Source organism: Chiloscyllium punctatum, chromosome 27 (assembly GCF_047496795.1).
Source record: "Chiloscyllium punctatum isolate Juve2018m chromosome 27, sChiPun1.3, whole genome shotgun sequence".
NCBI classification, from domain to species: domain Eukaryota; kingdom Metazoa; phylum Chordata; class Chondrichthyes; order Orectolobiformes; family Hemiscylliidae; genus Chiloscyllium; species Chiloscyllium punctatum.
Window position 1 is genome coordinate 10,448,164 of NC_092765.1, and position 13,842 is coordinate 10,462,005.

The 13,842-nt window shown below is 42.3% G+C and overlaps 1 protein-coding gene across 2 annotated transcripts in view; it reads left to right on the forward strand.

Moving 5' to 3' along the window:
- Window positions 1-2,618: 2,618 nt before the first annotated feature.
- LOC140453408 (putative transmembrane protein 244) overlaps window positions 2,619-13,842 on the forward strand; it is a 46,132-nt gene continuing 34,908 nt past the window's right edge. The window contains exons 1-2 of one of the 2 annotated variants that reach the window (XM_072548055.1): window positions 2,647-2,832; window positions 11,402-11,487. In XM_072548055.1, the coding sequence (XP_072404156.1) occupies window positions 2,800-2,832; window positions 11,402-11,487 (119 nt within the window). In that variant the 5' untranslated portion in view covers window positions 2,647-2,799. Of the gene's footprint in view, window positions 2,833-11,401; window positions 11,488-13,842 lie in introns of both variants that reach the window. The other variant, XM_072548056.1, reaches the window with a different exon arrangement.

Below are 13,842 nucleotides of genomic sequence, written 5' to 3' on the forward strand. Positions count from 1 at the left end.
CTAATGTTTTATTCTTATGATACAGCTTGGAGGGCATACCAGGAGCAGTACAATGAGGTATCAACCTGGTGAAAGACAGTATTACTTGCATGCCAAACAGCATATGATGGACAGAGCTAAACAATTCACAAGCAATGGATCAGGTCAGAGTTCAGCAGTCCTGCCATATTCAAGTCATTGAAGAGATCATTAAACAACTGTGGTACAACTTTGTACAGACTATACTAGCTAATAAAATTTACCTAAAATAAGAGGTGTTGTTTAAAAAAGAAATTCAAGGGAATTGGGCTTTATGGCTGGGCCAGCTTTGTTGCCATTAAGAAAGTGGCGATGAGCTGCTTTCTTGAACTGCTCAGTCCATTTGGTATTGAAAGTGTGGTGCTGGAAAAGCACAGCAGGTCAGGCAGCATCCGAGGAGCTGGAGAATTGATGTTTCAGGCATAAGCCCTTTCTCGGGAATGAGGCTTGTGGGCCAGGGAGCTGAAAGATGCCTCCAGCATCTGCAGTCCTCACTTTCTCCTAGTCCATTTGGTATGGTAGACCCACAATGCTGGTAGGGAAGGAGTTCCAGGATTTTGATCCAGAAACAGTCATTCAATTTCTGAGATGGTTTGATGAGTGATTTGGAGGGGAACTTGCAGGTGGTGGTGTTCTCATTATTTGCTGCCCTTGACCTTCTAGGTGATACAGAGGCATGGGTGGTGAAGGTAGAACAGAATCATAGAATCCCTACAATGTGGAAACAGGCCCTTTGGCCCAACAAGTCCACACCAACCCTCCAAAACATAATCCACCCATATTCATTCCCCCTCTCCTATTACTTTACATTTACCCCTGACTAATGCACGTAAACTACACTAAGGACAATTTAGCATGGCCAATTCACCTAACCTGCACATCTTTGAATTGTGGGAGGAAACCCATACAGACACGGGGATAATGTGCAAACTCCACACAGTCTGCCTGAGGCTGGAATCGAATCTGGATCCCTGGCACTGTGAGGCAGCAATGTGAACCACTGAGCCACTGTGCCATCCTTTGGTGCTGCCTAAGGAGCCTTGGCTACTTTTTAACACCCCCTCCCCACCTCCCCCCCTCATATTTGCCAGCAATGTACACTGGGATACAGAAGGAAGTGTGTTCATATGTGATTAATTATAGACAGTGCAAAATTTCTGATTAGGTAGGGATTGAAATTTGAAGACTTAATAAATCCAGATCTCCAATGTCCACAGTTTCAAAATTTATGGTTTAGATCTTTTGTTTTAAACTTCTTTTTATAATCAAGAACTAACTTGCCTAACTTCACTCCCTCTAAAGCAACATTCAACAATCATTGTGAAATTGTGTGCCCATGAAAATCTACCTTACACACCTACAGTGAGCTGACAATTCAATTATCATGTAGGGAAATTCAGTACAGTCAAATCTCACAAATAACCAACTGGTGCATTTTTGGGTGGAGAAAAGGCTTATTGGTTGGCATTACTCTCGCCTCTCTGAATCTTACCTGGGGATTTTTCATTTTCATTGAAATAGACAGCTTTATCTAAAGTACTGCAGCTGGAATATTATTTTGAATTATATTGGAGGCAAGTAACATAGCATGCTGGAAATCACAGTGGGTCAGGTGGCATCCATGCCTCTCCTCACCACCCCCCTCCACTATTGCATTAATGCTGCCCCCTCCATACTTCATGTCAGCTCTGATAAAGAGTCATCTAGACTTGAAATACCCGTATTAGCTTGGTCACTTCATGTGTGTTGTCTGACCCGCTGACTTCCAATTTTTTTTTTGTTTTCAGTACAGATTCCGGCATCTGCAGTAATTTGCTCCTACCATAATATATTGGTTTTCTACTGGTGCCAGTACTATTGGCTCTTCCCTTTGGAAATGCAGTTCTTTTCTGGTACCACGCTACAATGGACTCCATGTAGATTAGGAGTCAGATTTGGCACAGTGGGAGTTGTGCTCTTGACTCTGAGTCAAAAGATTGTGGGTTTACCACTCACAGTTTTCTGTACACAATTGAGGACGACATATCAGTGCATGCATACATGCACAATTGGAAGTGCGGTCTTTCAGCTGAAATCTTAAACAATATACCAGCATCTTCTCGCAGAAAAGATCCCATGGCGTTATTATAAAGAACAGCAGAGCCACGTAGGGGTTAAGTTCTCCCAAGTGACTCGCTGGCGAATATTTATTTCTCAATCAACACCACTGAAACAGATTTATTACATTGCTATTTGTGAGTTGTTATCTCTCCCTTTCTTACGTTCCAAAACTTTTGCAAAGCGCTTTTGGACATGCTGAGGACGTGAAAAGGGCTATTTTAATGCAGATTGTTCTCGTACGTGCTGACGTCCACTTCACTATTTCCAGCCCTAAACGGTGTAACCTGAACGAATCAAATAACAAAAGTAGCACCGAAAACAGAAATTGCTGGAAAAGCTCAGCAGGTCTGGCAGCATCTGTGGAGAGAAATCAGTTAATGTTCCAGGTCGAGTGACCCTTCTTTCGATTTTTAACTAAATTGGGATCCCGATATTTCATGCAGAAAACTTCAATTAAAAAGCCAAGTTATATGATTTGCAAAAACTAAAACGAAATTTGCGACAGTGGAGATGGGCGCTCTCGGAATTAGGCGAATTGTTATCCACTTGATCTGCGGTAGGCGCTGTTTCATTCTTTACATCAAGGACATCCGATAGAGACATGGAAAAGAAGTGAAAAGAGATGGAAAGAAATGAGCATGGGACACTACCCAGACTCTTCGAAATCGATGTGATATTTACATGGCCTTCAAAAGCAAAACCGCAGGCACTAAGGTATGGACATTGGGAGATAGTAGGAGATTAACAGTCCATTTTGAGAGGTTGAGGATTCATTGGTGAAACACAGTCCTCGCTCTCAGAAACGGAAGTAAGCGTCCATTTCCCTGGCCCGAGCAACACAACAGCTGGACAAATAAATAAGGTGCCCTCTCCCCAAGTGCATTAATGAGACGCCGTCTTGGGGTTTGTTATTCCGTTAATAATCGTAATTAAATGCAAATACAAACAATATTATTTTTAAAAGCATGGAAACGCCATTGTTTCCAACATTGGCCGTAATGACAGATGAGGGAATATACGCATGACGTTAATACAGGATTTTGAAACCAGCGTTCACCTCTTGATTATGATGCACTTAGCAAATTCCATATTGTACTTCCTCACCAGCACACACAGCTAGTTATTCAGACATTCAAGATCAGAAGCTTGCAAAACCGATTTACTTTAGACATAAAATGTAGATACTGCCTGGGGATGAGCTGTAGCTTTGTATCTGATGAAGAATGGGAAATTGCAATGCTCTAATTTTGTTGTTTTAGTAATGACAATACATACTTTAAGAATTAATTTGATCTATGAACAATGTTTTTACCCTTTGACATTTTGTCGTTGAACAAACACGGGAAGTTTTAGTAACACGTTCAACCCACCAATCAAATCCGTTGATGGCAGGAACTGATTGTATTTATCAGAGCTGGAGTTGCAACAGTACAGATTTTTAATATTGGCTTTACCCTGTTCTGAAAGAAACAACAGAGGAATTGAAGTGAAAAGGGTTGGAGGAAGCCACTGAACTATTAACTCGAATGGCCTGTTTCTGTGCTGTAAATTGTAAAACTGTGTAGACTGCGAGTGAACTGAAATTATAGTCTCCCTGAGTCGTTTTCTCTTTTATGATGTTAAAAATCACACATCACCAGGTTATAGTCCAACAGGTTTAATTGGAAGCACACTAACTTTCAGAGCGTCGCTCCTTCATCAGGTGGTAGTAAAGGGCTCAATCCTAACACGCAGAATTTATAGCAAAAGCTTACAGTGTGATGTAACTGAAATTATACATTGAAAAATTGATTGTTGAGTCTTTCATCTGTTAGAATACAGTGATAGTTTCACTTCTTTCATGTGTAAGTCACAAAACCTTTTTTTCAAAAGTTGCATTCTCAGGTTAACAATGGGCAATATGTTGAAGGTATTCGTATAGTCCAACAGGTTTAATTCGAAGCACACTAGGTTTCAGAGCGTTGCTCCTTCATCAGGTGATAGTGGAAGGCTATCACCCATTGCTAACAGCTAACCTGAGAATGCAACTTTAAAAAAAAGATTTTGTGATTTACACATGAAAGAAGTGAAACTATCATGGTATTCAAACAGATGAAAGACTCAACAGACAATCAATTTTTCATTGTATAATTTCAGTTACATTACACTAAGTTTTTGCTATAAATTCTGCGTGCTAGGATTGAGCCCTCCACAATCACCTGATGAAGGAGCGGCGCTCCAAAAGCTAATGTGCTTCCAATTAAACCTGTTGGACTATAACCTGGTGTTGTGTGATTTTTAACTTTGTACACCCCAGTCCAACACCAGCATCTCCAAATCATGACTCTTTTATGATGTTCACCAAAGGAACAGAGTTGAGAATTCATAGGGCAGTGGGTTCAAATCGACTTTTCCTGAATCCCCGGGGTACAGGGGAGGTTCATGAGGTTGATTCTGGAGTTGAGGGAGTTGGCTTATAAGGAGAGACTGGATAGATTGGGATTATATTCACTGGAATTCAAAAGAATGAGGGGGCATCTTATAGAAACATATAAAATTATGAAGGGAATAGATGAAATTGGCATAGAGAGAATGTTTCCACTGGCAGATGAAAATAGCACAAGAGGGCATTGCCTCAAGATGAAGGGAGCAGATTTAGGACTGAATTGAGAAGGTACTTCTTTCACCCAGAGGGTTGTAAATCTATGGAATTTCTTGCCCACTGAAGTTGTTGATGGTACTTCAGTAAATGTTTTTAAAGCTAAGATAGATTTTTTTTAACAATAAAGGAATTAAGGGTTATGGTGAGCGGGCAGGTAAGTGGAGCTGAGGCCACAAGAAGATCAGCCGTGATCTTATTGAACAGTGGAGCAGGCTCGAAGGGCCAGACGGTTTACTCCTGCTCCTAGTTCTTATCCAGCACCTCCAATTATTGTCAGAGCTGGAGTTGCAACAGTACAGATTTTTAATATTGGCTTTACCCTGTTCTGAAAGAAACATTAAATTGACTGAAGAGTGATATCTGTGATGCTGGAGCTCACTGGAGGGGGCTGAGATGGATCATTCACTTAGCATTTCTGGCTGAAGATTGCTGCATATGCTTCAGCCTTAAAAACCTCTTTGTCTCAGTTTATTCAGTGAATAAACTGAATGACCAGATCTCTATGGCTTTCTGCAGTAAATAATTCCACAGATTCAAATACTGAAACAATCATTTAAACCCCTCAACTAAGCAAGTTAAGCCTCACAACACAATTTAGCCATTACCCATTTATTGGTGGAATCTAGTAATGATTGAAGCAAGAGCGTCTGGCTCTGGATGTGTCCGGGGTTCAATTCTTGTGCAGTTTGGTTCTCCACAGTTCTGCTGTTGAAAAATCCTGAAGTTGAATCTTTAGGATTTTCTGTCTTGTTAAGCTTGTCGTGTGACATGACTTATGACACTCCTGAAGTCACCAAATCTGTGGCTTGCTTTCTTATCTGGAGTGAAAGCCAGATGCTCTCAATTTAGCTTCTCTGTTCCCTGTTATATTCGATATTAGCTGTCATTTCGAAATACAGCCTGCCTGACATTAAGTCCTTAAATTCTTCTGCAGGCAATCTTAGTTTCCCATTTGTCACAAGGCAGCTGGTTGTCAAGTAGGTGTTACTTCCTATCTCACAGTTTGTCTACGCTGCTACAATTTCTTCCCCCCCCAGGAATGATTACTTGGCTTGTTGCTTTTAATTCCTTTCTAACACTTTGAGCTTCTCTTTTATCTCAGAAACAGTTTATTCCAGAAACATTAATGCAGATTCTTTCAATCCATGAACAGTTATTAAAGTTCTGAAGTGCACAGTGTCATAAATCACACTGCTCTGGGTCTGGTGTCACATGCCATGCAACAGAGTAAGGATGGTGGATTGTTTTCCCTCAAGAACTTCAGAGTTTTACTACAATCAATAATGACTGATGATAATAAATAATGAATAATCTAGAAATTCCAAATCTTTTTGTGTGACATTAATATTGAGTACAGACACCATTTGAGCCCAGTACTAGCTGTTTATCGGGAGCTAACTATCGTGAGCTCTTTCCAATTTGAACTTGTTCTAATTTTTTAAGTACAATTAGTTAAGGGAGGAATATTTCCACTGCCTTCAGCATAACACCACAACACTTTCACTGCAGACAGACTCCCCTTCCTAACTATTTTGAATATACTAACAATTGCTGTGATCAAATTTGCCATGGATTGATAATTCTTTTGTACCTACTCATATGTATGTTATTCATCTTACACCAATGTCGAAGAGTGTGGTGCTGGAAAAGCACAGCCAGTCAAGGCAGCATTCAAGGAGCAGGAGACTCGACATTATGGGCGTAAGCCCTTCATCAGGAACAAGCCTAATTTCCTGGTGAAGTGTTTATGCCCGAAACAGCACCATACTCTTCGACTCTGACTCTCCAGCATCTGCAATTCTCACTTTCTCCTTGTTTATCTTACACCAATAGGCTAGTCCTGCACAGAAGTCATCACACAAGCCCAGTTCTCTTTTCATTCAATTAACACATTCAATTTTGCAGCTGGGGCAGAGCTTTGGTGAGGTCATGAGAGCTAGAATTGTGGATGATTTTTATCCTCCTAGGACCATTGATGCGAGTTCTAGCAATCCTGTTAAGATTACAGGTGACATGTGTTAACTCATCATCAACCAGAATTAGAATCTGGGAGCGTTTCGCCCATGTGGTTCAATACCACAGTACATAATATTGCTACCAATTAAAACAGAACAATTGTTGTCATTTTTTGGCATGAATGTCAGGATAATATCTTTAAATATGCTTCAAAGCCAAACAAGCTGATTTTTAATTTAAGATATACTTGACAAAACCACTTTTATTAAAAGAGAGAATGAATCTTTCTATTTAATTTCAATCAGATCATGATTACTACCGATGGATTTGTGAAAATCAGATCTCTGAAAATGCCACTCTGAGATGATGATCCAAAAGCATATGACGGTGACTGTGGGATGACTTTCTTTTTGATTTCCCCTTTAACTCCAAAAGAGGCAATTTTCTGCAGTGGATGTTCAAGATTACCATGACTACATTTTTAAAAAAGATAGAAAATAGCTACAGAATTAATCAATAAAATGGTGAACATGAACGCTCTTCTAACCATCACACATGTAAATTAGATATGCGATTCTTCATTGCAGATTGCATTTACTAAAAATGATTAAATAACAATAAAAGTTTCAAAGCAATCAATTAATTCAGTAATGCACCATAATTTATATGATTCTGTTCTTCCATGTTGCTGGTTGATAAGAACAAAATAAATATTAAGAACACTTCAGATATGTCAGACTATTACAATGAATTACTTTTTTAAAAAAAGTCACTGGAGAGACAGTTTTGCAGCTGACTTGCTCTGATATTCTGAAAAACTAATATTTCAAGTGTGAATAAAATCAAACTAGTTTTGGGGCAACTGAAGCAACAAGACGAAAATAAAATGTTGCTTTTAGAAGGATGAAATTTAAATTTTTATTTCTATGGAATTAATTGTGTACATTGATCGCCAAAGCATTTTGCACAAATGTCCATTAGCTGGAATGTGTACATATATGCTGCACCATATTTTAATTTACATAGTTTTCCACCCTACAATCCTAAATGCTGTAACTCATACAGTGGTTTACTTCCAAAGACACCAGTAGCTGCCTGCTAACTTGCCTAAACAGCTATTAACAGTGAATATTAGCAGGCCATTTTGATCTCTATATCATTTATAATGAGGGAAATGATCATTGGACTCTGAGTTAGAGCCAGTATCATAAAAGTTTAGAATAATGCAGTTCAAAAGGTGGCTATTTGGCCCATCATGACTGTACAACCTCTTTCAAAGAGCAATCCATTTGGTCCCACTCATCTGCTCTTTCCCCATAAACCTGCAAGTTTCTTTTCCCAGTATTTATCCAATTCCCTTTTGAAGGCTACTAGTGCAGCTGCATCCACACCTTATTAACAGTGCCTTATTTTATCTTTGATCCTTCAAGGACATTCTCTCCAACGCTAATGTTTTCCTTCTTCAAAACCTTTGCTACCCACTGCCTTCTCACTTTTATCGTCTCTATCTTTCCTGAATATCATTTACCTAAGAATATTACAAATCCAGTTCTCTTTTTTTAGATTAGGTCTCTGTATTTGCCACTATATTCCCTCTTGTCTACTTTCAGCTAACCAACCTTATTTTGTGCATTTATACACATACAGGTAGTTCTCTGATAACACCGTTGTTGTATTCCCATGAAATGGCATGTTATAGAAAAATCCTGGCCATTCTGCCAGTGAAAGTGCCACCATCTTCTCATTGATATCTCTGCTATTGAACCCACTATTTCCTGCAACATCTTCCTGCACTCTCTTCCTCACCAACATGTGACCCTGACTAACCCTGAATTTCTTCTGCACAGTCTACTCACCCCTCAGGATATCTCCACACATGCACCAAAAGTAACAGCATTCCACCCACCTTTCTCTCCCTCACCCACTGTGTGCAGAGTTTCATGACTCTGACCACCCTGAACAACTGACTGACCATGCCTAAGCCCCTGTACTAGTATTTTGTTTTTGCTGTTGGGTTACTGTAGTGATTAGTCACTGAAACATATTCACTTGAGTCTGCAGATATTCTTTAACATCTAAACATTTTTTCAAGAAAAAGAAATAGCTGTTAATACAAACAACAAAGCCAACTTTCAAACTGCTCCTCAATATTGTCTTTTTACTGTTAGTCAATTCCAGTGAAACTTCACTCTTAACTCTTTTAGTTTTTAAATTAACAGATTGCTCCCAGCTTCTTGTCCTCAGGCTGTACAGACATTTTCACGATGCTTTTCCAGGTCCATGAGCACAAACATTGTACAATAGCTTTCGTGAAGCTTTGCATGAGCTGGCTGATCACGTGATGCCGTCGCGGAGCCCAGTTCCCCAACACCTCGTGCCAGGGATGAGAATTGCGTAAAAATGAACGGGAATTCGCTTTATTATGAAAAGGCCGGCAATTCACAGATCGCTTTACAGAGAAATTGCATTTAACAAAAGCGTGTTATAGGTGAATTAACTATAACTAAAATTAATGGTAGTGGCGGAAAGCCTTGTCATATATAAAACTTAGATATTCACTAGGAGTACTGTAACCTACAGGGTTACAGACTGAGATGGAAAATGTTATTAAACTGGATAGCTGCCTTTCAAGAAGCATAGGCACAAAGCTCCTTCTGCTGAGTGTAAATCTTGCTCTTTTTCTCCATATGAGAGTACTAACTAGGGACTTGATAGTCTTGTGGGAGAGGATAATTATCTGTGAATTGGTCCTAGTGCTGTGAATTACTGAATAGAAACAGGATTCAGGTCATTACTTTTTTTTAGATTACTTACAGTGTGGAAACAGGCCCTTCGGGCCAACAAGCCCACACGGACCTTCCGAAGAACAACTCACCCAGACCCATTCCCCTACATCTAACATGACAGGCAATTTAGCATTCACCTAATCTGCACATTTTTGGACTATGGGAGAAAACCCACGCAGAGACGGGGAGAATATGCAAACTCCACACAGACAGTTGCCTGAGGCGGGAATTGAAGCCCGGTCTCTGGTGCTGTGAGGCAGCAGTGCTTTTGACATGTGTAACTTTTGACATTAGAAAAAGGGTTTTGAATTCTGCAGTTCTAGAGACCGTTCTGTGGCTTCTAATAATCTGTTCACCACTGGTTTACATTTAAACACAATCAGGGCTAGATCCAAATTGGGAACTTAGTGCTACAAGGGAGTATTTTAACTAATTTGGCAGATGGTTAGGCATCTAGGTATAGAATTAGAATTCCTATTGTGTGGAAACAGGCTGTTTGGCCCAACAAGTCCACACCAATCCACTGAATAGCATCCCACTCAAACCCATTCCCCTACATTACCCTTCACTCATGCACCTAACCTGTACATCCCTGAACACTGTGGACAATTTAGCACAGCCGATTCACCTAACCTGCACATCTTTGGATTGTGGGAGGAAACTGGAGAACCGGGGAAACTCATGCAGACACAAGGAAAATGTGCAAACACCACACAGATGCCTGAGGCTGGAATCAAACCCAGGTCCCTGGTGCTGTGAGGTAACCGTGCTAACCACTGAGCCACCATGCCGCCCAATAGTAGTATTGAAAAAATGGAAACAAAGTGCATAAAGACTGAGACAGAGTTAAATGATGCAGCATCAGGTATGATCATAGGCAACTGTTTTCTAAGTTAAGTTTGGATTGCACAGTCGGTTCTGCCATAACGCATGTTTCTTCAATGTGAGTTGGCTATAACATTTATTTTAGATTAGATTACTTATAGTGTGGAAACAGGCCCTTCAGCTCAACAAGTCCACACCGACCCACTGAAGCACAATGCAACATGATTGAAGAATTTAGATCATTGTTTGCAGAACGTGAACTTTCCTTATCTTTATTCACTAAAACACCATTTTGGTCCCATTGGTGTAAATGGTGCTGCTATTACGCGATTTTCCTATAACGCGAGATTGCATGGGAATGGAACTATTGCATTATATCAGAATAGACTGTCTCCAGTTGAAGCCAAACCAGTATTTTAAAAATGTTAATCACACCTCCTTATTTTCTGCAAACTTCAAAACTTATCATCACTAATAAGTCATTGTTCCTCCTGATTCCATCAGTTTCCTGACAGGGGATTTAAATTAATATTGCTGTCATTGTCACACACAACTGAAGATCAGACAAAGTGTATAAACACTAAGGATTCTGGGTAATCCAAGATGGAGGATGGGAAAAATTTCTGGCTGTAAGAGCTGCTCCTTTTTTTGAGGTATTTTAGGTGTTGGTGGTGATTTCCTCAAATTCCAGGAGCTGCATTTACTGTTTTATATGCTGTTGCATTGTTTTGGAACTTTGGAAAAAAAAGAGTCAAAACAACAGCAGTTTAAAAGGGAGAAGAGCAGACAATGGAAGCATATGGTGAGGACAGTGCAGGAGAGAGAGAAAACCTGCACAGTTACCTTTGCTGTTTGAATTCGTGTCTGGTACAATTGCAACATTTAAGAGGCATTTGGATGGGTATATGAATAGGAAGGGTTTGGAGGGATATGGGCCGAGTGCTGGCAGGTGGGACTAGATTGGGTTGGGATATCTGGTCGGCATGGACGGGTTGGACCGAAGGGTTTGTTTCCATGCTGTACATCTCTATGACTCTATGACCTAACCAACTTGGCTTTACATTTTTTTTTTCAGATTGTTCTCTTAAATTTGTTGCAATGTTTGTTGGTATTCTACACTCTGTACTACATGATTGGAAGTGTTTGCTTTGGTGCATTCAGGTAAGTTGAACAGGGCAGAGTTCCTCTGATCACTAGCCCTACTAGAAAAGCATTTGAAAACACTGTTTTATATTCTTCTATGGGATGTGGGTGTCACACAAGGCCATTTCATTCATATTGCTGTTGTTTGGAGTCACATGTAGGCCAGACAGAGTAAAGATAGCAGATATCCTTTCCTGAAGAGCATTAATAAACCAGGTGTGTGTTTACATCAATTATTTCATGGTCACCATGATCATTTTTTAACCATTTGACATTTAGGAGACAAAGATAGGTTGAGGGACAGATAGTATTGAGGAAATGAGGTTGCGGAAATACTTGGATAGGTGAGTGGGCAAAGAAGTGCCAGTTGGAATACAATGTGACAAAGTGTAAGCTTATGCACTTCCGTAGGAAGGATAGAGGTGTAGACTATTTTCTAAATGGGGAAAGGCTTCAGCAGTTTAAAGTACAAAGTGACTTGGGAGTCTTAGTTCAGGATTCTCTTAAGGTTAACACACAGTTTCCGTGATCACCGCCAAGACAACCGCCTCCACGGTCGCCAGGAAAACCATTGCCGAGAGATTCACGGCCTCCGCGGAGTCCACAGCCACCGGGAACAACACCGTTTCTGCCGTCGCCGCATCTACTTCCGCCCCCAGTGATGTCACTCACCTGCACAACAACCATGCCACATGCATCTCCGCCCCCACGCTGATCTCCGACCCCACACCTAACCCCGCCCCCATGCCGATCTCTGCCCCCACGCCTAACCCGCCCCCACACCGATCTCCACCCCCACGCCCAAACACCGCCCCCACGCCCAACTCTGCCACCACAACTAACCTCGCCCCCTCTCCCAGCTCCAGCCGCACACCGGGTCCTAGCTCCCAGCCCTGCCGTATTTTCACCATCCCTCCAGACCTCCCCCTCTCTGAGGATGGAAGATCAGTCCTCAGCAGAGGCCTCATCTTCATCCCCCCTACGCTCCCGGATTAACGAGTTCAACACGCGGCGAGACATTGAACAATTCTTCCGCCGCCTTCGCCTCCGCGCCTACTTCTTCAACCAAGACTCTCGCCCACCCTCTGACAACCCCTTCTCCCACCTCCAACACACCCCATCCACCTGGACACCCCGTGCTGGCCTCTTACCTGCCCTCGATCTCTTCATAGTCGACTGCCGCCGCGACATTAACCGTCTCAACTTGTCCACCCCTCTCACCCACTCCAACCTCTCACCCTCACAGCGTGCAGCCCTCCACTCCATCCGCTCCAACTCCAACCTCACCTTCAAACCGGCAGACGAGGGAGGCGCGGTAGTAGTTTGGCGCACCGATCTTTATATTGCTGAGGCTAAACGCCAGCTCGCGGACACCTCCTCCTACTGCCCCCTTGACCATGACCCCACCTCCCACCACCAAACCATCATCTCCCAGACCATCCATAACCTCATCACCTCAGGGGATCTCCCATCCACCGCCTCCAACCTTACAGTCCCACAACCCCGCTCCGCCCGTTTCTACCTCCTGCCTAAAATCCACAAACCTGACTGCCCTGGCAGACCCATTGTCTCAGCCTGCTCCTGCCCCACCAAACTCATCTCTGCATACCTTGATACGGTCCTGTTCCCCTTAGTCCAAGAACTCCCCATCTACGTTTGGGGCACCACCCACGCCCTCCACCTCCTCCATGATTTTCGCTTCCCCAGCCCCCAACACCTTATCTTCACCATGGACATCCAGTCCCTATACACCTCCAACCCTCATCACAAAGGCCTCAAAGCCCTCCGCTTCTTCCTTTCCTGCCGACCCAACCAGACCCTTCCACTGACACCCTCCTTTGACTGACAGAACTGGTCCTCACTCTGAACAACTTCTCTTTCCAATCCTCCCACTTCCTCCAAACAAAGGAGTAGCCATGGGCACCCGCATGGGCCCCAGCTATGCCTGCCTCTTCATAGGATATGTGGAACAGTCCATCTTCTGCAGCTACATTGGCACCACCGCCTATCTTTTCCTCCGCTACATTGATGACTGTATCGGCGCTGCCTCGTGCTCCCACAAGGAGGTTGAACAGTTCATCCACTTTACTAACACCTTCCACCCCGACCTCAAATTTACCTGGACTGTCTCAGACTCCCCCTCCCCTTCCTAGACCTCTCCATTTCTATCTTGGGTGACCAACTCAACACAGACATTTACTATAAACTGACCAACTCCCATAGCTACCTAGATTACACCTCCTCCCGCCCTACCCCCTGTAAAAACGCCATCCCATATTCCCAATTCCTTCGCCTCCGCCGCATCTGCTCCCAGGAGGACCAGTTCCAATACCGAACAATCCAGATGGCCTCCTTCTTCAAAGACCGCAATTT